Source organism: Dermacentor albipictus, chromosome 1 (assembly GCF_038994185.2).
Source record: "Dermacentor albipictus isolate Rhodes 1998 colony chromosome 1, USDA_Dalb.pri_finalv2, whole genome shotgun sequence".
NCBI classification, from domain to species: Eukaryota; Metazoa; Arthropoda; class Arachnida; order Ixodida; family Ixodidae; genus Dermacentor; species Dermacentor albipictus.
In genome coordinates this window covers 9,063,600-9,089,228 of record NC_091821.1, presented here as the reverse complement: position 1 = coordinate 9,089,228, position 25,629 = coordinate 9,063,600, and the positions used below count along the sequence as shown (strand labels likewise).

The window sequence follows — 25,629 nt, the reverse complement described above, 5'->3', positions numbered from 1 at the left end:
AACTAAAACACTAGTTAGAAGGCCCACCAGTTCCTTTTCTAAAGCCCCATTGATACATATAAAGAAGATAAGACTCATGGCAGTTGCAATACAAGAAATGATACATATGTCTGGCTTTGACATGTAAACATTTTCCCCTGGAGGTTACAAAAGCTAATTTTTAGCAGAAGTTAAGGACATACAGACAGCTTTGTAAAGTGCTTTGTTGGAGACGGAAATTTCTTCCTATTCCTGAGTTATACAATTACTGCCTACAATCTACCCTACATATACTAAAAATGGCAGTCATCCCTTATGCTTACAAGTTGGCACATAATTTGAAAAATATTGGAAGTAGGTACAACGTTGACATGAAACTCGTGGCAAGAAAGAAGCTGGTGCGTATCTGGCCGTGGGTTAACAAGGTAACAGAACCAAGGCAATGTTCTGTTAATCATCAAAACAAGTTTGTCGAATCCTGAATGAGGGTGGTTTACCTGTCTCTTCCCTTGCGGTAAAGCATATGTGGGGCAGTAAGGCAGATGCGCAAACGATCGACTTAGGGAACACAACTCATCGTTAAAATCCGCAAACTGTACTCATCTAGCCATGCACTGCAGACACTGCAGAAACGATGGGTGTATGCCACAGTTTAGTGGCACGCAGATAATTTTTCTACTCAAAGATCAAGTAACTCACCAAATAGTCGAGGCATACCGTAATAGAAAAAGGGGTAGCGATTGTGTCAGTCAGACAACCATTACGCTGCATGATAAAGAGTGTGCGCATCTAAATAGGCAAGAATTGCGATATAATTTTGAGGGGTCTAAAGTCTTGGCACTCCTATCATGAATGGATGAACTTGCTTTGCTCCGCATGCGTAAAAATGCTGTAACATTTTTGAAAATATTTTTCTGTCAAACAATAAATCAGTTGAGAGTCAAGCGCTGTCCTGTCTATTTTTCTGTGTTCGCGTCTTAGGTGCGCTTCACTCTAACTGGAGTATGAACACCCAGTACGCCCCCCACCACCCCTTACGCTTAAACATTCGTGTTATACATTCATTACCGCCCTGTGGTTTTTGTATCCATCCTTGTCTGACGCTCTCATGTAGTCGTTATGGATGGAATGCCTTGGCAACCAAGGTGCTTCACATGTTTTCCTGGAGCTCCGCCCAGCAGTCACTCCTCTGAATACTTGCCGCGCCTGTCTTCATGATTGCTTTTAGCGCTGTGCGAATATTGGAAACTTTCGAATAACAAGTCGAATGCTGTCTTATTCAATTCGGTCCCCGAATCGAATAGCCACTATTTGATTAGGTCGTCGAATTGAATAGTCACTATTCTGAAATCCGAATATTTTTCGAATATATCCGGATACCGTGATCGACTGCGCCCAATCAAATATGAAATTAAAGCAAAAAAGCCCTAACTTCAGAAGAGTGGAATTTTGGGCCAGTTGGTGATGCATATTCGAGTATGGTGAAGCGCGACAGACGGGGCAATGCGTGTCGAGACAGGACAGGTGACAGGACTAACTTTAACGTCACCTAATGCCGAAAGAACACGATCGCTCGCAATGAAACGTTGTTTAGACACGACGTTAGGATGTGGGTATTGTTTAATGCTATTTAGAGAGACGGCACCTATGTCTCCTCATCGGATTAAATCAGAATACATTTTATTGTAACATACTTTATACAATAGTGGCACCATCCGCCGGCACGATTTGAACTTGAAAAAGAAAGAGTACTTTTTTCTCCTTTGTTGCAGCCACAGATGACACGCATGTCTGGTTTGGTCGCGGAGGTATACAAATACAATAATTGGTCCACAAGGTTAGCTTTATCTACTTTGTATGTTGATGAATGACTACGTATGCTGTGAAGAGCCCTGACTTTGCGAACAATCTTAGTTGTTCCAAAAGATTCCTTTGTACTTTCAATGAAGCATCCTTTAATGCGCAGTGAACTGAGATAAATTTTCTATTCATAATATATATCATAACGCATCATAATATATCATATCATAATGTAAAAATTTATCTTGAAAATGAGAAGGCAGTAGATTATTTTTAAGCTAATAAAAATTAGAAGTTCGATATTAGTTACGGCACTTCTTGATTTGTAGTCGCTTCGGTTCACTTCTGAAATTATTCAATTTTTATGCCATTCAGCCTCAAATACTGCTGCTATTCGTTTTACAATAGTAACTCTTGGGCTAGTTGGTTTCACATGATTTTTGCAAAGGGGAGAGCACAAGGCCTATGGAAGAAAGGAAGTCAGCATGAAGATATACTTAATTGCAAGGAGCGTCTTTCCTGTCCAGGTCACCTTTATCAGCAACGCTTCTGTGCTCCCATTTGTAAAAATCATGTCAAACCAACTAGCCCAACAGTTTACTATCCTAAAGCTTACTTCTACAGCTGGCTCTTTTCTGTCAAGCCTCCCACCAAAGGAACGATGCACAGCGTGGTGCCACCTCATAGAGACTATGACATGCCGAGCAAGATTCCTTGCCTTTCACCTTCAAAAAGGTCTGCGCCCTCTTGATGTTTTCCTACCTTTTGGCAGCTTCACTCCGTCCGAAGGGCATTGGAAAAGCATATTCAAAATTTTGAAATAGGAGACGTGGAAACAAGTTCGAGTCTTGGAAACTTGGCTCGGGACTTCGTGCTACGAGTTGGAAGGTCGAGACTGCAACGCAGCTGCGTTCCTGCGCCTCTGCAAAAAAAAAAAAGGAAAATGCCGAGGCTGCAGCAGATTTTCTATGGCGCCGGGTCCTGCTTCAAGTACTGAAAAAGAGCAAACGTGAGTCAGGCATTGTACCTGTCGTGTTCAAGGGGGGAGCGTGAGTCCCTAACAATGTGCAACAAGTACTAGAAAAAGGGCCAAAATTTAGCTTGGCGGCGTCAATGCTCAAGCAGAATTTGCTGGCGACAGTCCATAAGATTGCTGACAAATCGTCCAGTGACGAACGGGATCGATATCTCTCCGATGGTGTCGATGTTTTACGATGCAGTCACCCGGGCACTTCGGTAGGCCTTTCCTTTCTTCGTGGCACTGCAGCATTATTCAGGAAATCTGACCTCGGCATATTGCTTCGTGACAAGGAAGTAGCCTTCGTTGTTTTCCCGACGCCCAGGTTCAAGGAGAAGGGCCTCCTACTGCAGATATAAGAAAAAAACTTCGAAGAAGTGGGCGCCACACCTGAGAAAGTCAAGGCCAGGGCAATCACTCTTCTGAAAGACTTGAAACTGGATGCACTGTGCAAGCTGGTGAGGTCTTGCAAAGGCGAGTGCCTGAGGGTTTTTTTCCCTGCGAAAACCCACAAGGCACTACGTTTCTTTCGAGCCATAGTAACAGAAAGAGACAGTTGGCAGCGCAACGTTAGTGTTTTTCTTCAGCGTCACCTCAAAGCGTTCGCATCGGAGGACCCATTTGTGCTCAAGCATTCGGACCTGCAGTCTCATGCAGAATTTGAGGATGGGAGTACAGGAGGCGAACTTTGCAATGCCTGTTGACATTGAGGAGTTATTTTATTCTGTACGGCATAATGAACTCTTTGTAACTGTCCGGGAAGCAATTGATTCATAAGGTGTGGTTTTCTTTCAGAACGACTGCCTAATCCCGGGAGAGGGTTTTCTTGAGCTGTTGGACTGCTACCTCACCTCTCCCATTGTTAACTTTGACAGTACGATTTAGAAACAGAAAAAGGTATATGTATTGGAGCGTGCGTGGCACCCATTCTGTGTGAAATTTTCTTAGCTAAATTTTACTGTTTGCTTCAGCAAAAATTGAACAAAGACACTGTTCTTAAAGTTAATAAATATGTGGGCGATTTTCTTGTCTTTTTATCTGTTCCACATAATGACATTAGCACTGCAGTAGCTGAGCGAGTGTTGCTGTGTTTCAAACAATGCTTAGTCACATCGTCTTTCACAATGGAACTTCCTGACAATGGCACACCGCAGTCTTTAGATTTAGCGCTCTATTTTAACTCTGACAAACACTTTGTTGCCCTGAGAAACTATGCGCACCTTCCTGCGCAGTGCATAGATTGGGGCTGGAAACCCCTTTTCGATAAAATCGAGATTATAAGCAAATCCAAAGGCTGACTCGAAAGGGAAATCCTCGAGGCTGGTTAGAGTGACGCTCATGCTAACCTTTGCATTAGTGCCCCGTCAGTGCATCTAATGAACAAGGAATTTATGTTCGTCGCTCTTGACTAAGTTTCTACGCCACCCTCTTTTGTTGCCCTCCCCCCGAAGGTTTTTTTGGAATGATTTCTTCCAGGCCACTTGAACGTGCCGTTGTTGCTATCACCCACAGGAGCTGTCATTATTGAAGTGGTGATGTATGCCCCGTTAGGCGATTTTTTATTAAAAGAATTGTAAGTTTTGTTCACAATTCTTGATGACAGCGCATGCGCAATAAAGTTCCCGGTGGTTTGTCTCTGAAGATATACTTAAATACAAGTGAGCATCTTTCTTGTCCAGGTCTCCTTTCTTCTGCAACACTTCTGTGCTCCCCTTTGCAAAAATCATGCTGCTATTCGCATACCCTCATTTGATTTATATTTACAGCCGCCCAACCCGCCGTGGTTGCTCAGTGGCTATGGTGTTAGGCTTCTGAGCACGAGGTCGCGGGATCGAATCCAGGCCATGGCGGCCGCATTTCGATGGGGGCGGAAACACCCGTGTACTTAGATTTAGGTGCGCGTTAAAGAACCCCAGGTGGTCAAAATTTCCGAAGTCCCCCATTACGGCGTGCCTCATAATCAGAAAGTGGTTTTGGCATGCAAAACACCATAATTGAAATTTTTACAGCCACCCAACACAACTGCGCTGCGTACTTTGACTCAATTTGAAAGGTGCTCTGTATAAAGCATGACCGCTGGTAATGGTAATATCCGGCGACATCAATGCCTCACATTCTACCTGAGGCTACTCTCACTACTTGCCCAAAATCATAAACTGCAGACTGTTTACAACAGCATACACTCATTCTCCTCGTTGATCCATATGCACTCACTCGCATTGGCACTAGTCCTGAGCTTTCCCTCCATCACCTTAACACACATGTGATTGGCCGAATTTCGGGGAGTAATGCATGAGTGATCACTTTATGTTTGTTTTTATTGAAGCGAAAAGCCTTAGGAGTTTATGTTGGCGGAGCCCTTGGCGAAACTGCGCCGTGATGAAATGTGGCCGACGCCGCATAGAGTAAAAACACGTCTAAATATGCTTGGACTGACGTCACATTTCCCAGTGAGGTTCCTGTAAACAAATTAAATTAGTGGCTTTGAGAGAAGGTGTGGCACATTTTGGTCTGGATGAGAGTCGAATCAGGGCATCCGGGGGGGGGGGGGGGGGGGGGCGTGACGAGCACGCTTCCCTGAAACCACGGCTGCTCTACGGGTCTGGGTTACTAAAGGTGTGTCTATGCATACCTGATTGCAAACGTTACGCTGCAGCCATCTCGCTGAGTAGTGCGTGCGTCATTGGGCGGCGTGCGTGACGGTGTGAGGGAGGTGGCGCCACATTATGAGCGTATAAAATGAGCGTGTTGATGACGTTCTGAGGTCTACAAATGGTATAATGCTTTCGCCTTCCCACACTTAAACAGTCTTTGGTGTCTGCCGAAATTGAAGTTTAGTAATTGCTGTCGCGCCGGATGTTTCTGCGCAGAAAACTGGGCGCGCTCGCTCTGCGCATTGACGTCACAGTTGGAGCGGCGGCGGTTATCGGTGGCGAGCGATGGAGGAGCTTGCACGCTCTCGCGGCTCGCGAGGATGCATGGCCGGGCGAGTACGCCACTGCAGAAGAAGCGCGTGCCGCTGCGCCTTAGTGCCACACATGTGCTTCCCATTGCGGCTTGTTACGTCTTGCAGGAAGTCTAGCCCCGATTGTATAACTTAATGCATTACCAATATGCGTTACAAACAAGTCTAACCCCGATTGTATAACTTCATGTACTACCAAATGTGCAGCAGGCTTTCGTCTTCATGTGTTAAAAGAGTATGACAGCAGCCGAACTTTTTTAGCACTTGCGACTTTGCCTTAGAGATCCATTATCATTCATAACATGGACTTCACAACATGGACAACAAACACCTGAGATACACGACCACTCTTTCTTGAAGTTTGACTCACTGATCTTCAGTCTTGGCTTGCCGATATCATCTGCCACCTCATGACTTCACCTGGCATTTAAGGCATCCACACACACCTCCTCCATCTCTAAGATGCTCATTGCTATCATGTTCATCAGTGCCATAAGCAATGCCACGACTATAAATGTAATCTGTAGTGCTGCTGACTCTCAGAAAATTTCTCTAGATCTAGGGAGTTCAAGACTTATCTTGGGAAAAAGGGGTATTTGTGAGAACCAGAGGAAATTGTGCGCTCAGAAATAGCGGAAACAGATAAAATTCTTCCAGAACCCGTCCGCTTTCGTTTTCTTAGTTATACGAGAGCCCATTTGAACAACACACATACCTTTGCAACTTCCATTACAACTAACTGAACGGAGCGTGATGGTGCGTCCGTTTGGCTTTGTCGCTTTTGCAGCCAAATGTGCGTCTCTGGAGAGCTTCTAACCCTCCACTCTTAAACCGCGCATGCTTGTTGAGTTCACGGTAGCATGACAGTGGTGGTGCTGTCCCGCGGTACTGTCACACGTATTCCGCGCGGCCTTAACTGTTGGCGTCGAGTATAGGTAATTGCTTACCGCACTGCAGGCCCGGGTTCCATTCCACATTTGTCGCAAATGACTGTGCCAGCCCCAGAAAGCAAGTACTCGGTTTTTATTTTGCTCGATATGATTCGTGCATTATATCCGCATTAAAAGTAGAGTCTCTTATAGGCCTAACTATAGTTCGACGAAGCGGTAACGCGCCCACACGTTACATCACGTTAGCGAGATCAACAGCGTCTAGTTTGGTCAACGGTTCGACGTACTGCACGGCCAATGCGCTCCGACGCACCCGGCTTCTAACACTTGCCCTCTTATGTACGTAGGCATTTCGCAGTACTAAAAGCCTGAACCCGACACGCGCTCCTACGTTCCGCAAAGCCCTTGCGTGCTGCGTACGTATCGTCATGACGCAGTACTAAAACTGTCTAATATTTACGGGGAACCAACCATAACCAAAGTCACTCTGCACAGAGCCCCAGAGGCCACGTGGTTGGACGAGTTTTGGTGTGGAGTAAACAAATTGGCCACTTATCAGTGTGCATCGCTGCAAATGACATATAAACACGTAAGCATGGCGGTCAGCACGCAGCACGCACGCGAAATTTACTGTACATCTTTTACAATGGTGGTGTGAAGTAGCACACTGTTTTGTCACTGCTACATTCTATAAGAGAGCATTGAAAATTGAATTCTGGAGTTTCACGTGCCATAACCACGACTTGATTATGAGGCATGCCGTAGTGGGGGACTCCGGATTAATTTTTACCATCAGGGGATCTTTAACCTGCCGCCAGTGCATGGGACACAGGCGTTTTTTGCATTTTGCTGCTATCGAAATGTGGCCGCCGAGGCCGAGTTTTGATCCCGCGACCTCGTGCTTAGCAGCGCAACACCATAGCCGCTAAGCCACCGCGGCGGGTTTCTGTAAGAGAGGTGCAGTGGCAATGTGCTTACAATCTGAATGGTTCCATGTCAGTCTTGGTTTTTTCTGGTCATTGTTAAACCTTCGAATTTAGCTTTATTTTATTTTATTTTTCAACTTTATAACGCCTTGTTTCTCGGTTTTGCAAGATACAGCCTCCGTGTGCTTGGTAACACCGGGAAAACGAATCTGCGTGTACTCCAGGAACTACGAGCTCAAACCCTAACGAGGTGTCTCGGTCTTCCGAAGTATGCGTCTACAGCGACTGTTTGAGGCTTCTAGCGCAGCTCAGAAAGAGCAAAAAAAGGAAGGAGGTAGGGGTAATCAAAGGGAACGAAAAACAGAATGAGCGCTAACTTTCAACTGATGGTTTATTTGGTGGCACAAGACTACTTATATACTCGGGAAACCATGTGACATCAAGGATACAGTGTCCTTAAGTAAGGTAAAAGCCAAGGCTAAGAAACTTTGCAAAGAATGCAACTTGGACAAAATGTTGAGAAACTTTGCCAGCAGCAAAAGAGATCACCTAGAGGTGTTCTTTAGCGCGAAAACGCACAAACCTGACGTCCCGTTGAGGGTTATTGTTTCAGAGAAGGACACGTGGCAGAAGTCTGTCGCACTGTTTCTACAGGCCAGCTAGCCATTTTACCCGTGAATGACCCGTTGTTAATACCCAACTCTGATGAAGTAATTGAATTTTTTAAAGGACAACTCTGATCGAGGCTTTCAAGTCTTCTCCATCGATGTGAAGGACCTCTACTATTCTATTCCTCACAATGACCTGCTGTCAGCTATTTCGCAGACAATTGATGAATTTAGTGTCACCCGATTTCAAAATAATGCTGGGCTGTCTAGTAATCACTTTTTAGAACTTTTGAGCTTTTATTTGTCATCAACGTTCATTACATGGAATGACACCATCTATTTGCAGAAAAACAGAGTATGCATTGGTTCGTGCATTGCCCCGCTCCTCAGTGATTTATTTTTAGCTCGCTTAGACGTCGCCATCTCAGTGAACCTTTATCAGACTAACATTTTTAAAATATTTCGTTATGTGGACGATTTTTTGTTTTCTGTTCAGTGTTCTCCGGCTGACCTTGAGACTGAGGTTGCCTCGGCAGTGCCAATAGTCAAGGAATGCCTTGCGCCCCTTGACGTTACCTACGAGCTCCCACAGGATCATACGGTCCGGTTTTTGGATCTGCGCCTAGCTTGTTCGGATATTCATACGTGTTGGTACTATGAACTTCGTGCTAATAAACCACTTCTTCCGTTTCATTCTGCCCATTCTAAGTTGGTCAAGAGAGGCATTGCTAACCTTTGCCTTAATAATGCTTTGAAAAAGTCGTGCCACCACAGTGTTTCGTCTAGCTTTGCCTCTCAGTGCGAACGGCTTTCGCAGGCTGGTTATCCCGTGTCCCTACAAATGTCAATAGCAGAACGAATTCTAAGAGGGTGTAGAAAAGATGACCAGCACGCAGATAATCCTGCAACTACTCGGGGTAGGACAAGCATCATCCCTTATATTCACACCATCTCGCATAATCTTAAAAAAATCGCCCAGCGAGCGAACGTTCGTGTACTGTTTTCTGCCCCTAACAAACTCATGAGGATTTGCAAGCTCACTTATCCGAATAAGATAGCTCCTCTTTCCTGTGATAAGAACCACAAAAATAAGTTCGTTAATTGCGCACATTGTGTTGTTTATTGCTTTCCACTCAAGTGTGGAAAACGTTACGTTGGTCAAACTGGCGGAAGCCTGAATGACAGGCTGCGCGAACATGGTTACAATGCCAGGAATTGTATTACAGCTGGGGGGTTTCTTGCGCAGCACTGCAAAACGTGTGGTTGCGAACCTGTCTTAGAGGAATGCGTCATTCTTGGTCGCAGTCGTAATCAGCTCACAAGAGAAATCATCGAAGCAAAGGCTATCATTGGTCTGGGCCATGCATGTGTAAGCTCACCCTCATTATCATTATCAAGCGATGAATTGGCGTATCTCCGACTGCAGCCACAGGCTGTCTGAATATGTTGCCACTTGGTTACTATCGGTTTTGTTGCTTGGTTCTTTGTAATATTTTGATGTCACATGGTTTGCCGAGTGCATAAGTAGTCTTGTGTCACGAAATAAACCATCAGTTGGAAGTTAGCGCTCACTCTGTTTTCCGTTCCCTTTGATTACCCCTACCTCCTTCCTTTTTTTGCTCTTTCTGAGCTGCGCTACAAGCATAAAACAGTCATGACATACCAACTCGCCCAAACTGCCACGCTTTTGACCGTCTACAGCGGCAACGTTTGTCATAGCTCAAAATCAGCAACTATCAACGTACTTGGCAACCGACGCTCTTAGGGCGCATATTCGGCACGTTGCCTAACTACCTTCTCACCACCTTCTGTTTTACCCGCAGAAAGGCCGCACAGAATTTTCAGTCGCATAATTGTTGCCAATCGTACTTCGTTGCCATCGAACTACATGCTTGCAGCAAGACCGTCCTCACCTTTATGGTGCCTGCACTAACCTGAAATACGCCGCACCATCCCAGGAATCACGAATAAGGCTAACATGCCGTCGTTTGCCCTCAAGCAGGCCACATTAGTACTTCTATATTAGGTGCACAGTGGCCGCGGGCATGTTTACATTGATGGCTTAGTCACACCTACAAGTCCAGCTGCCGCTGTGGTGGTACCAGCAAGCTAAAAACGTCACATGTTTCATCAACGATACAATTGCGTAACACTAGGAAAGCCTTCGCAGACTGCGTGACAGTGGCCACAAAAACAGTTCGTGTGTATCGTGTGTAGGTGTGTGGGTGTAAGTTTTTTTTATATTTTTCTAAAATTATTTTTCTGTCTCTCACCTATCGCAGCCCTTTGCCTCTCCCCCGGTACAGGGTAAACAACTGGAGATAATCTCTGGTTAACCTCCCTTTCTTTCCTTTGCCTTTCTCTCTCTCTCTGGAGCAAAGTACAGACGTGCTGATGGCTTCTTCTTTGAATACCGCTTCAAGAAGCTGGCTATGGTGTACTCGTACAGGTAACATTTCCGACTTGAACCAAAGCAGTTAGAAACACTGATAACAGAACCGACCGAAGTGAACTTTTTGAAGAAATGTTTTTGAAAGTATTGTTATCAGCTGATGTGAACGATTGGAGTCGTTGGCCTGGTCTGTTGTGGCGAGTAGTGATGGCGTTAGTACGACTTTTGCCTTCTTTTGCAGAACGTTATGCCGAGCAGCTTTTCTAGCCTTGGCTAATGTGCATTATATTTCCAGCCGATCTCGGTAGGCGTGCTTATAATGACTATCATATATAATGAAGGTGTCTAACGTGTCGGATGTGACATTGTTTTAATGAGGTTCGACTTAGAGTTCTCACCGTATTTTTGTTAATTTTACACGTGCTCCATTTTTTATGTTTCTTCTGGCAGGACTTAACCATGTGCATGGGCGATTTTTTCTAATCCTACTATGCAGACTTGCGGCTTAAGCATTTCTGAAAGGCCTTTTCGTGTATTGATATGTGAATTCGTGCACTTCTATATTGCTTTTTGCACAGGACTGGCTGGCTATGTGCAACCTTCAAGGGTGCTTCTGCTGCATCTCTGCTGCTTTTACCTTTGCATCCTTCATATTTATAAAGATGAACCGAGAAATGTAAAGTGAAGGAAGTTCAGTTTTATTTACTGCTTTCGCTGTAAATATAGTGCAGTAATGAAGCAAAGAGGCATGTCGTTGACCTCATACATAAATTCAAAAGAAAGATGCCATTCACAAGATTGATGAAGAAGAAATAGCTTCAAAGGAGAATCTATTCTGAGTTTACATTGAGTATTAAACATTTTATTTTCAGAGTAGCATGCATGAATCAGTATTTATGAGGTTTTCATGAAAATGTGCATATAAATATACAGACAAGAGAGCCTTTGATATTATGGGGACGGCGGGCTGCATGGCTGCGCCGCTGTGCCGCCATCTCCACCATCTGGGCCTGGCTCCGGCGCCCGTGCCACTCGCAGCCAGCCTGGGGCAAGAGCGCCAGGAACGGCGACCAGGAAGCGGTTCAGTAGGCCTGGGGCTTCGGGCAGTAAAGGTTGTCTCTTGGATGGCTCTTGAGCCCTGTGTCGTCTCTGAGAGCCTCAGCTGGCCATTGGCTCTGAAGCCACGGTCCTGAGCTCACAATATATATGTTGGAGTTCTTTGTGTTTAACAGAAAATAATACAGCTTCAGCAAGCACAAGTACATGTTGTGAAGAAAATGTGCTTTGTTGATGCATACCAAGAAGGCCTGCCTCGGCACCCGCATTCCCTCCTATACAAATGTAGAAGACGGCTGTAGTAAAGCCAATATGCTCGAAGGAAACGTTAAAATCTTATGTATACCATAGTCGCGGACCCCCTTCTGTGGCAATGAAGGCAGGACTACGGAGGCAAAGCGCGCGCAAGGGAGAGCACTCCTTAAGAAAAGTCCAACAGTCTCATTCACTTTAAGCAGGCGAATAGAAAATAAACACTTTAGCTACGAAAGCAAAACAAGACGAAATACACCACCCAGTGTTAACTGACTCATTTTTCGGTTTTTCCCTTTACCATTTGGACAAATGCGAAACCGTAGCACGTGGCTGCTACGCTGATTCACCAGTACCTGTTCGAAGAAACCGAAAGAGCTGCCAAACAAAGCCGCAATACTTGGCGCAGTAACACATCTACAAAAGCTCTGCCCCTGTATTTTTAGTTTCATTGCCATAGAAAGCTGTTCGGGAGTATAATGCACTATCTCGAAGGACTGCACGAAACTTCATTCGAAAAGTAGCAGGTTGTCAGTGGAAGACCATGCATAGGTACCACACAATTTGTGTTCTGCACGTCATCTATGAAAGGTGACAATTCAAAATTAATGTGAGTCGGGTCAAACGAAAGATATAAGCAGTTTTTTAGCAATTCCTTGAATACAATTTCATTATTCTCCCACTATGAACGATGTAGAGGCCTTCTGAAAAAGGAGGCTTCTGAGATGCATATATTATTAAGATTTTATTAGTGTTTTTGCATGGCACATTTAGTTGATATCTTGGTGATAAGAAACAAAAGAAAATGTAAAGTTCGGCTCACTCTTGCCTTCATCTGTATGATGCTTCTACTTTGGATTAAGGTTCTATTTACCCATCTTTTCGTGATTCTTTCTTTTGCCTTACATCTTTAAGTCTACACCCCTTGTCTGACACCACAATAACCATGCCACTAACTATAAGTATTGCTATAGCTGGCAGCTCACGTTGCCATTTTTATAATGAATTTCATTAAATTCCTCCTTGCTACTGTTGTTTTGAGCGGGTAGTGCAAATTTGGTATCTGTGAGACTTGTGATGACGGACGACAGTTTGTCCTGTGCTGCGCTGACTTTTGGCAGCTCATTTCCTTCTTCCTTATCCACCTTCTTCCGTCGACGCTCGAAGATAAGCTTGTCCAGCTTGCCTGTCGGTGCCTCGCAAAATATAAATAGCAGGTAACTGAGCAGGTAGCTCCAAACGAGCAGATTGAAGAAGAAGGACACCTGCAAGGAATGCAAGGACGAAGACTCTTTATGTTAGTTTTGTTCTTCTGTTACCTTGGGGTAGGGCAGACAACATAGCTGGCTATATAAGCACGTGAAAAAAGTAATGTAAGGGAATCCCTTTGACAACTTCTTTTCAAAACTGTAGAAGCTAGATACACCTTGACATTGAGGACAGGAAGCACTGCCACCAAGAGCTGTTGTAACAACACAGTAAGGATTGTCTTTCCGGTTTATGAAACTCGAAACGTAAGTTGGAAGAGTGGTTCAAAATCATGACCATTATGGTAAATAGTTCCCGAGAGGAGTCTTCCGACAGCAATGCATTCACATGAATGTTACCAACATGTTTCCCGTCAATGTTCACACTTACAATGCAGCAAACACGTTCTATTAAGCTGCCCTAAGTTTGAACAGCAATGATATCATTTGAAAGCAACGTTGGTGACATTTGATAATCGTCCTTTCAGCTTAGAAAAGTTGCTTGGGCCATGGGATAAGACATCATTACATCGCTCAGCTCTGAAAGCTTTATTAACACTCTTTACTGAAAGAGGCATTGTATCAATGTATTAACACTTTGTACGTCCTTTGTGTGTTATTGTTCTGTCGCAGAACTTTGTGTTGGTTATACACTGATTTGTGTGCTGCTTTCTTATATTGGGTGTTGTTGCTAAGCATGTTTAAAAAAATGTACTTTATCCGTACCATTCTTTGTTTGTTCCTTTATATCATCTCATGTTATCATCCTTTCCTCATTGATCGGTCTATTGTGTGCAGAAAATACGCCGACACAACAGTTGGCCATATTTCCAATTACATATCGCAATAAATAACTCACTCATAGGTTATCACTCCTGATAAGCGCTAGTTTAATTGAGTTTGATTATATAGCTTACTCTGGCTAGCGAACTCTCTCAAACGCGATCACGCCTGCTCGGATGGACAAACGTACTGCCGAGCTATGACCTTCTGAATCCAGCGCGCGAGGCTATATTTAGCTTCGATTGCGTGATGTACGGAGCCACATCCATGATTGAGTTATGACTTTTTTTCTCTGTCCAAGAATACCAAAGTAAGGAGCATCACATTTTGTCACGCAAGAGGAAGCTTACAGCTTAAATTATGATACAGGTAGTGGGTATCCTACGGTTTTATACTGGCATGACATGTAGTGTAGCACAGCGAAAACAAGGACAAAGAAAGGAACACTACACCCGCCGTGGTGGCGTAGTCGCTTTGGGGTGGCGCTGTTCAGCTCGAGGGCACGGAATCAAATCCCGACTTCGGCGACCGCATTGCGTTGGGGGCTAAATGCAAAGAAGTCGTGTACTGGGTGCACGTTAAAGAACTCTAGGTGGCCGAAAGTAATCTGGAGTCCTCCGCTACCGCTTGCCTCCTAATCATATCATGGTTTTCGCACTTAAAATCCCACCACTTAATTTTCAATTTAGGAAACGGAATACGGACAAAAGCGCTTGCGTCTGTGTTCTGCTTCTTCCTGCGTCCTTGTTTTCGCTGCGCTGTTGCGTGCTGATCAACCAAGTCCACATCGCCCACTCTCAGTGTCTAATTTTGCAATCGTGCTCGCTCTCTATTCGTATAGGGCCCACCATGGTCAAAGGCGGTGGGCGCCAATTGGCATCTCTCTGTCTTGCTGTCCGTGTCTCTCTACACCGTTTATGAACCCTACGTGTCGAACACGGGGACGCCGAACCCGAGCAACCATCAAATTTCTGCAATAAATTTTACACTTGTAGGCCTTATGACTTCTGATGAGCACATGCTTGAGTTTGATGGAGTATACCTACCGTGATTGAGTGAGCTTTTTCAAACGCAACCACTCACGCCCTGATCGTCAAACGTGCTGCCGAGATACCTCTCCCTAAAAGCGTCGCGAGAGGCTAAATTGAGCTCTGGTTGCGTCATGCGTTGCGCGACAACGGCTCCGTCTCTGCACGCGGCACATTCAAGAACGGGTAATGGCTGCTTTGCTCTACAAAACGGCACCAAAGTAAGGCGCGCGCATAGTACGGTTTCAAAGATATAAACGATAATAGTATAACAAGGTTTCGTTACAGGCGGTTTTAGCAAGCGACCCCTAGACCAAACTGTTTACGCCAAAAGTGTTTGATCACAATTGACATGTTGGTGGCGCCAACTTTAGAAGTGGCATTCCTGGTCATCAGGCTGCTGTGTTACAGCCTAACAACCTTGTGGCTCGTACATTACGCGCAAATATGTAGATTCAACCAGTATGTAAATTGACGGCTCTAAAACTTACCACGAAGAAATGCGAAAAGAACAACCGCTCCCGAGCGATGTGCAGCGAAAGTTGCAGGAAGGGCAGGTGGATGATGTACACGCCGAAGGTCAGCCGGCTGAGGGGTGTGAAGGCACTCCACGAAAGGAACGTGCTCACAAAACCTGCATAACAAAAATAAAAATAAAAATCTGTGATCCACTTGTTCTGTGCACCTGAATGAAGAATAAAAAATGCTGGAATGTTTTCCAGCTGTTCAAGTGCTCGCTTCAGTTGCAAAAAGCGCTCGAAATTTTAGTTATATATACTCAGGTGTTTTTTCTTTCGGCAGCATAAAAGCTTTGGCTAATTGGTTCAACATTAGGAACAATAAAACGGCACGAAAGGCCGTTTACCTAAATTTAGCCAGAGATTAAATATATGAAAATGTCACGTAGCTGGACAGAAGCAAGGTAATGCTTGCTGTCGGTTGGGGATACTCAAACAGTTTCTTTTTTCATTCCGCCTAGTTAGATAATTAGGCTTCATTAATTAATCAGCTTCTCAAATACTATAGTTAGGTGAAAAGTGTCAATGAGAAAATTGTAGAGCGACATGAAAAACTCCCGATACAGCTTTCTGTTGCTCAATACGTGCTACATAAGAGTGTTTTTCCGGGCGAGAAAGAAGTCCGGAAATGCACACAAAATTGCCGCGTGACTGACCGCTCGAGGCACTTTGCGTGTATTCGTGCGCTTCCTTCACGCTCGGAAAAAATTTTTATGTAGCACGTATTGAGGAACAGAAAGCTGTATCGGGAGTTTTACAGCGAAGCTGTTGACCTCTAATTGGACGTAATTTTTCGTGTCCGTCCGCAAAAAAAAAGAAAAAAAGAAAAAAACCAACCGAAAAGAAGTGCATATCTCATTTGGAATCAGGCACACAACACAGAGCTCAGTATTCATTTCAATAAAGAAGAGCGTAAACCAAACGTCAAAACCGCATGATGGATGACAAGGCGCCTGTGAACAATGCGAGGCACGTTACTTCACCCCGCGTGTGTTTCCCGGTAAATATTACGGTTGCATAAGCTGCTCCGGTGCGAAAGGAGCACGAGCAGCATACGAATAACTGAGTGGCGTCGCAAAACTTCGTATATAAAAGAAACACCTGCCTAGCAACTCATTCAGTTCATTGCAAGGCCGCTATGGGTAGACCCCGCAACGCTAAGACTCCCGAAGAGCAGCGTGAATGCGATGAGCGTTGAAGAGTGCAAAATCGTAATGCTCAACAACGGTGTCGTGCTAAGACTAGGCGGAACAATAAGACATTTTATATCTCCACGGACGGCATTTACATTTCGGCTCTACAATTTTCTCATTGACACTTTTCACCTAACTATAGTATTTGAGAAGGTGATTAATTAATAAAGCCTAATTATCTAACTAGGCGGAATGAAAAAAGAAACTGTTTGAGTATCCCCAACCGACAGCAAGCATTACCTTGGTTCTGTCCAGCTACGTGACATTTTCATATATTTAATCTCTGGCTAAATTTAGGTGGGACACCCCATATATATATATATATATATCTTATAATGTAAGAAAGAGGAAGTGCGCCGTGCAGAGCTCCGCAGCCTGATCGCCAGCGCTGCTGAAGTGGGACTCGGGCTCGATGCTGTTCCTGTGTGACTGGCTACGCCTGCGCTGTTGGGTCTTCTTGTAGGCGGCCTTCGTGTCGTCCACAGTCGTGTCGGACTTCTTTGCCATAATATATATATATATATATATATATATATATATATATATATATATATATATATATATATATATATATATATATATATATATATATATATATATATATATCGTCTTACATGAATAGCAGACATGTGGAGCTATACTAATGATATATCACATATAATGTTAAGTCAACCACCAAAGCTACTTTCTTTTTTTGACCTTGACCACGAAGCTTTTCGAAAAAGAATTAAATTTCACATTTATTTTTCAGGCGATCGGCTGAACCTTCAAAGCTTCAAATATTTTTCCGCTATAGTATGTCAACCAGGCTACCATTCTAGTATATTTAATGTGTGGCTTCTGGATTTTGCCGCGTTCCAAGAAAAAAAAATGCGCACTTTGCAATTTCACCGGCTTTTTCCGGTGCCAAGGGCACCCTAAGTATTCAAGCATTTGATATATTGCTTATTTTGTCAGTCACATGACTTCATTGTCTTGCTATATACACCATTTGAATGGCTGGATCATACAATGTGTTTTTGAAAAAAAAAATGTTGATTGATGCGTTCCGACTCAGCTGGGTACGAACTATAAGTTTTTGGCAAAAACCCTAGAACATTTTTGGGAAGAAACGAGTAGAATGAGTGTTGAACTTCAGCAAACACGTAGAAATTTTTTCAACTATGTCTGTGGTGGTCTGAAAAAAAAAGGCTGATTGATTTGGCGTGGATGACCTTTCTAAATGATGAAATGACGGCAGCATAGGCGCCTCGCACAAAGGGTTGCAAACAATGGCGCTTACCTCCTCTCCCAGTGGCGCAAGCGAAGGTGATCCAAGCCCAGCATAAGGACCACAGTATGCGGTCGAAGAACGCTATGGATAACTTTCCGGACTCAGTGGTGGGGTCCTTTGCCCGGTACCAAGGCACCTTCATAAAGATGCAGCACAAGCCGCAGGCGATGGCAGCGCACCAGGCTGCTGCCTGGAAAGCCTAAGAATGCGGTTCCGTGTAAATTGAAGGTGACGAACCTGAGTCGAATTCACAGGAGAGTTCGTTATTACTCTTTTGTCATAGGTTGAACACTGCGGCTATAATAATGAGTTTGTGGTCGCGATTGGCGAAGACGCGTTTGTACGAACCTCTCTTGCGTACGAACAGCTTTGTCAATACAAGCCCAATACCTGCAATGATAAAACTTATCTGAAGTAACAACGCTTCTATAGTCGGATACAACTTTAGAAAAAAGGGGAGGCCCCGCCCAGATGACCGAAGCGGCGAAGTCACAGGCCGTCCGGCGCATGACGTCGGTCCAGAGTGCGCGCCCATTGGTGGATGCTTGTGTGCGTTCGCCTCGGAGGAGTAAACGCCCCCTTTTTTCTAAAGTTGTATCCGACTATAGATTGTACGGCGTTCGGCCACCCGAAACCCTCAATAGAGGTTGAGGCCCTTGCTCTCTATAGCGATGACCAAACACAGTCGCAAGGCTCCTACGCAAAATAGTTAGCGTGAATACAGGCCCCAGTTGTTCAGAAATATGCATCGTCCCACTTCTCTTGTCTGATAGGTTGCAGAAACGCACGCCGGCACGCACACAGCAAGAAAACAAAAACCAATGACTGCGCTTAGTTTTCACGAGGTTTTACTCAACGCCAAGCTTCCACAGAGCTTACAAGAGGAAGAACGTAAGTTTTAATTGTACATTACATAAAGTGTCATGGTGTAGCGGCCTAGGGCAAACGAAGTTATGCTTAAAGAATGGTATTTGAAAAAAGAATCGTAGAATAATACAAAACGCCACTTCAATAAAAAAAGCAGTGTAGGTTGCCGATTATCGCTAGCAAGTAGTTCTGGGGCCGAATTCACAAAACTTTTCGTTCGCAAAGGCTCTGGCCAGTCGCATTCGCTAGCGACATCTGCAGCACCAGGCTTGACTGGAATTTTTCTTACCAACATTTCTAACTTACAAGCCTTTTACGAAAAGGGGCCCTGATGCTTCCCTGGCTCAGAATAAAGCATAGCCGTTGCTCGTGAGTATCATCGCATGCACTGTGGAAATTTGGAAATAATTTTATATCTATGAATGTGTCCTTCATTCATTCATTCGTTCAATCATATTACCCTTAGGGCCATTCAGCATTACACAGAGTGGCTCGCACGTTAGCCGTTCAATAATATAAATATACACAAATCATCATAAAAGGTTTTCTGTTAGAAATCACAGTGTATAAGACATCAAAATAAACTGAATAACAAGATTCGTCGAGATCTATCTCACCATGACTGTCGACGGTAATGCGTTTAGCATTGAATCAACATAGTGACAGGACATATTGCCACCGTCGAAACGAGCTATGTATGAGGAGCGTACTGCAGTGGGATTTCATTTTCGCCCTTCCCTAAGGACACCCGGTGCCCCGCCATCAAGCCTGCGCGTGGAGGCCGAAATGCATGGCGCAACAGTGCGCGTGAAGGCTGAGAAACGCGTCATGCGGCAACCGGGCTCCTCTCTCGCGCTTGACTCTGCCGAAGGGGTCACTCAAGCATACAGGGTTTCTCAGGGTCCAAAAAACACGCAAAGCATCTTGAAACGAAGTGAACATACAGCAACATATTCATTCTCTAGGCATAAGCTATCCATACCATTAGAAATATAATGGGCTACCTCCTTCTCTTTAAAAATATAATGTACTTTGTCCTGTGTATATATCTAAATATATTGTATAGGTGCATGGTGTTTACAGTGGAAATTTAAAACAACCTTGAAGTGAGAAAATACGGATGAGGCAGCCGCCGCTGGTACTTCTAGTGAGCTTGTCCTCCTATTGTCAGGATTTGCAGAAATAAAGCAAAGTATGAATTAATATCCGTGCATTTCCGCTAACAATGCTGAAGTAAGCGATTAGCTACAATAAAATTTTGAGTCAGAAGGTCGAGGCAAGGGAAAAGGAAGTTAATATGATGTGGGTGACAAAACTCGGGTATAATGACACGTTAGGTGGCAGGGGTGGGGTAGGCTTCGGCATCGCCGAGGGGCGATCTGCAACACCCTCCCCCCCTGGAAAACTCCGGAAGGTGTTCGGGCCCTGGAGCTCCTCCGTAGTCCGCGCCTACGGCACGTATGTACACATCATCACATACTCAGTGACCCAAGTTGGTCCGATAGTTGTTATCGAACCCTGTTCAATCAGCACAGCAGCTCGAGGTGCTATCCATTCGAGCACGGACTACCCCAGTGACACAGGCAGGCGGGAAAACGGTTAGATACAAACATACATAGATACCTATAGCCCTCGGAAAGTGCATGAAGTATACTTTGAAAATGCTAATGCATTAATAAATGTGCAACACAGCAGGAAGTTTTGACTACTGTTAGCAAAAAAAATGACTAATCTGTTTCCTCATAAGATTACCTTGTTAAGTTATTCAGGTGCAATGAGATTATTTATATGTTTAAAATGGCACACATCAGCAATATTCATAATGCTGTATGCGTGCTTATTCCAGTCATTGCAAGATTTACGATGAAATGAACTTGAGAAAGCTGCTGTTTTGCAGGGAGGAATAAATGCATTATACGCATGATCAAGGCGACGCGATATGAATGACGCTTGTGTTAATTCTTGTAATGAATGAAAAATGCAACCGGAAATTCTAGTTACAGGCCTTGCATCATAGATAAGCCACTTGATAGTGGAATCTGCATTATTATTATAACTCTCATATCTCACTTGATCTATGCAGGCTGGCGATCAGAGTGCCCGCAGTTTAAGAAGTGAAATACTTTTGCAGCGGTACATCACACGCAAATGTACATTATATGACAAACCAATAAGCCGCGAATATGTACTCACCTTAGACATCTTTTTCTGCCTAAGCTCTGCGACGAAGAAAAACGTCATGCAGCCTGCGAAGTAGCACACAGCGTGGTAGAACGGATAGAAGTAGTAGTGGTAGCCAGTCTTCAAGAAAGTTCTGTTTTGAGAAAACAAACAGCACAATGAGGTAGTCGTTCAGTAAGTTCACGCACTCCGAAACTACTTCCAGGGCACAGCCGTAACTGACAGGGTTCAAAGTCATGGTTCTGCCCAAGGCCACATAGTCACCTATTACGCGTCTAAGCACGCCGCCCTCAGTCTGAGTATTTGCAAGGTCATGTTCTTCCAATGAGCAACATTTATGAGCGTGAGGACTAGAATCCGGGCAAACACGCTAGCCTTGATACCGCCTTACACCATCGGGGTGCCCCCTGGTTTGTGCCGGCTTGAGAAAGTACTGCTGTGGTGCATCCGCACTGGATGCGCTGTCACTCCGGATTTCCTTCCATTCTGGAGAGGAGCCCGAAGCCGAATCCCTCAAACATGTATACATTGATCAGGCCAAGCGGACCAAGTGGATGTGCACCAATTCATCTGGCCATGTTGGCAAATGCGGGCGGACCACCTGCGCTCTTTTTCGTAGGCAGGGAAACGAGCACTGGACCCCAGAAGCCTACCTGACATGTATCAGTTCCAACCCCTGTACCAGGAGCCTCCTGGACTTATGCCGCTAGCTTACCTGGCCAGCTTTATTTCCTCTTTCATTTTCTTTCCCTTTCCTAGGTACGCGAACCCTTTCTATATTACAAGTAAGCAAGAGCACCACCACCTACAAGAACCACTTGTGCCTTCCTCCGCCGTTTTCTTTTTCGCTTTTTCTTTCACTTTGCCCTCGAGCATCGAACATCGACTCTAGCATCGACCCGAGCATCGACTTTTATTATGTTCAAACAGAGCTCTTGCACTTGTTTTATGACATCATGTACGGAGCGTGTTTTCAAGAGTTCTATTTGAAGCTGAAAGGTTTTGAAAAATCAATGCATGAAGGCCTTCCAAATTAAGCTGCGTTTTTGTGTGTACATGTGCTCGTTCGTGTGTGTGCGCGCGTGTGTGTGCGCGCGCGTGTGTGTGATGTGTGTGTTATGAAGTTCATTGCTCGTATTCACAAAATATAGTTCATAAGTTACAACGGATCGAAGAACAAGTGCCAGCCAGTCGTGCCAGCAAACTTATCATTAGCGAAAATTAATAGCCAATGATAGCTCGTATCAAGCGGAGAATGTCGACAATTTGGTCACTGAAGTTTTGCACGGCAGTTCTCATATATAATGTAATTGGCTTTAAAGGGAGAAAGGAATTTCACTTCAGATGACTGCGGCTATTTAGATTAGCTTCCTTTCATGAGTACAATGGCGCATAAAGGTGTCAAGGAATGGAAAGAAGAACGAGGAAGCCATGACGTGGGTGGTGTGCCGCATCTGTATAGGCCCTGCTGAAAGTCACCTATCGGTGGATTTCAGAATCGCAACCAGTAGGCCAAAGGTCTGACCCCCGTCCCCCCCTTCCCTAGAGGGTGAAATAACAGCTGGTACCTGTAATTAGCTGTGCTCTTGCGTCATTCCCACCAAATATTTAATGTGACAACTGAGGCAAAGTCCATGCAAAAGATGCGGTGATTTGCAAGCTTGTATGGTTTGTGCCACATTGGCAGAGTGACGTTATAGCGGTCACATACTGATCGGCCCCCACCCCCTTTCCCCTTTTTTCTTGATCGCGTCATCGTTATAGAACAAAGTAGTTGAATTAGTTGAAGTCACTCACGTTAGTGACTCGGTCACTGGTAGGATGAACGGTGTCATTTCGTTTCCAGCAACCTGCCACGTTGCCACGGAACAGGTTATGAGGGACAGCAGGCCAAAGGCAGCCACGGCAAACCTTGGGCGGCTGTAGCATTTAAAAAAATGTTATTCAACTTGTTTATTTTCGCGCATGTGCAGCAGCCGCCGTAGAAAACCACAGCAGGTCTTGAATGCCTTTTTGCTTTGCCTGCAGTAGATTTTCTGGCGAAAGTACTACATTGTAAGCTCCACTTATCTTAGTAGCTGTATTCTTTCCAAAACTGCGGCAATTTGCTAGGAGAGTGTCTTGCGCGTTCGGATAAGGTTAGAGTGGTTGTTACGTTGTGAGACTTCAAACATGTGACGGAACAGGGTATAATAAAAACAGCTGGTGGTTGGCGCCCATGCGCCTCTGCTGTATGTGTGCTTCCAGTCACTCGTGTCCTCGTCTTTGTTTCACGCCGCTGGCGCATCTGTTAAAATGTGTTAATACGGGATATCAGCGCCATATACCAATGGCCTCCACACAGCCAGTTGTTAAGGACAGCGTGTAGCCAACCAGGACCTATAACGCACCAATCGGTGAACAATATTAATGTGGGTGAGTGTACGCTTTATTCGCCACTGGCTCCGGCACTCACTTGCTTCTAAGCTCTGAATGCAACTGTCCATTGCGCACCGTTTCGCGACGGTCAATGGCGATGCATAAACACGGGCTGTAACTAAAATTAAATGATTGCGTCAATGCTGTAACATGCTGCAAAATATCGGGTTCAGAAGTGTACCACGAACCACACAGACGCTGCGAAAAAAAAAAAGGATCCCATAACGCCGAAGTCGCGAAATTAGGACACTATATAGAAAGGTGCTTCGATTATGGAATTGCATTAATGTATGCACCTTAAGTGGCTCTTTACTTGCCTTTTCAATAGGATGAGCACTGGCAAGCTAACGAGGAAGAATTGGAAGTCCAGGGACAGATACCATAGATGACCCAACACAGGCTGCAAAGAAAAAAGAAAACGTCGTTTCAACATTATTTTTTTAAATAATAAGGAAAGCTTACAGGTACACAGGCCAAAGCTGCTGGCCGTGGTGCGTTTAAGATACGTGTGCGTTGTTAGAAGAAAACGAAGGGGACGAATTCCGCAGAACACTTCTATGGAACGCTGTCGGTGTGCATGCGAGAAAATTCGAACGAAGACTCGTGTCCTTCTCCTACAGCAATGGCAGGAGCAGAGACGTTTTGTACATCGTCACTCCGATTTGAACAGCCAACAGGAGAGGGACTGGCGTCGTATTCAGACGAATGCATACCCCAACCTGCACCACCTACACAGAATACACCCCACGAGGTTCACTGACGAGTGCCCGTGGTGCACAGACAAACCCAGACTAAAACACGTTCCATGGGAGTGCCCCAGGAGGCCTCTGTACATAGACAGCCGCATATTACACCAACATCCACTAATGAGGAATAGGCAGTGGGAGGCGTGGCTTGCGGATGAGGGTCGGGAGAGCCAATTGGCTCTTCTGGACCAAGCCCAGCGAGCCGCTCGCGTGCTAGTGGGGCCCTGGAATAGGGGCCCCAACCATCGTGCCTTATTTTTTTTATATTCAATAAAGTTTACACTCACTCACTCACCCAGCTGATAACTGTTACGCAAACATCTGCACACGTATACCTATATCGAGTCGTTCCGGCAATGTCATCGTCCGCTCTCCAGCAGGAGACGATGTATGGCAATGTACGAAATATGTAGTCGCGAGCAATAGTTTGGAGAACACATCACCAAAAATTAAAAAAAAATCTCTATATAGATAGTCTAACACAAAACCAAATTTTCTTCAGACCACAGACGCAGTTTGCTAATAAATAAATAAATAAATAAATAAATAAATAAATAAATAAATAAATAAATAAATAAATAAATAAATATAAAATTTCGTGGCGCGTCCATTAGTGCTTGAACTTTTACGCTCTGGTGTGCTTGCGCAATTTGGAATTTCATATACCTTTCGCGACGAGGTGGTCATTGACTCATTCTGTGCTTGCGATGATGCTTACTACGGGCTGAGCGGACCTCTCAGAATGCGAGTGCATCTTTCGTGAGTTCTGCGAAGGCCCTGACGAAGGCAAATTCCCTTTATCGAATTGTCAGCTACAGCTTGAGGCTTCTCTCGTTCACTAGTGCAACAAGTGTCAAAGCAGCATTGTTCTATTAGTCTAAATGGTGGGTGGGGGCTCGTGGGGTTTGGGACCTTGATGACGGGGGTGTTACAAATGATAAAGAGGGTGTTTCACGTAATTTGAGTCAAGTATTGTAAAGAAGTGGTTAACCGCAGCTCGGTGAAACCAACGACATATGGTTTGCGGTCATGTGGCGCTTTTCAAAATATTTTTTTATTCCGCCTAATTAGTTAACTAACTGCGCTCAAATATTCAATATCTTGAATGTTCAATTTCGGAGCAAGCGCGTTTCGTTGCATTGTATAGGAAGTTACGAAACGAACCATCCAATTTTTTGTGGCAATGTACATGCCGCGTGGTAACCTTTTTTGGCGTTTAAAGAAAGCCCGTGAAATGAGAAATAAATCTACGTGACTGCGCTCACGCGCTACCGCATTGCAGCGCTCTAAATCCCCTCTACAACGCAACGAAACACACTTTGCCCAAACGTGAATATTGAAAATTTTGCGTGATTTTATTTAGTTAATTAACTAATTAAGCAGTATATAAATACTTAATGTCAGGGGAAGCGGGCCAATCGCCGACGCCATCACCACCCTCCTCATACGGTTATCTGCTTTCACTGCGCTAGCTCTGCCCCGCAGAAAG

General features: G+C 44.6%; 1 protein-coding gene across 2 annotated transcripts in view; it reads right to left on the bottom strand.

Annotated features, from left to right (window-relative positions):
* Positions 1-11,292: 11,292 nt before the first annotated feature.
* LOC139054642 (nose resistant to fluoxetine protein 6-like) overlaps positions 11,293-25,629 on the bottom strand; it is a 50,869-nt gene continuing 36,532 nt past the window's right edge. For both annotated transcript variants that reach the window (XM_070531997.1, XM_070531998.1), the window contains exons 10-15: positions 23,712-23,794; positions 22,774-22,896; positions 20,989-21,109; positions 17,938-18,127; positions 15,436-15,578; positions 11,293-13,151 (exon numbers count right to left, since the gene is read on the bottom strand). In XM_070531997.1, the coding sequence (XP_070388098.1) occupies positions 12,855-13,151; positions 15,436-15,578; positions 17,938-18,127; positions 20,989-21,109; positions 22,774-22,896; positions 23,712-23,794 (957 nt within the window). In that variant the 3' untranslated portion in view covers positions 11,293-12,854. The remainder of the gene's footprint in view (positions 13,152-15,435; positions 15,579-17,937; positions 18,128-20,988; positions 21,110-22,773; positions 22,897-23,711; positions 23,795-25,629) is intronic.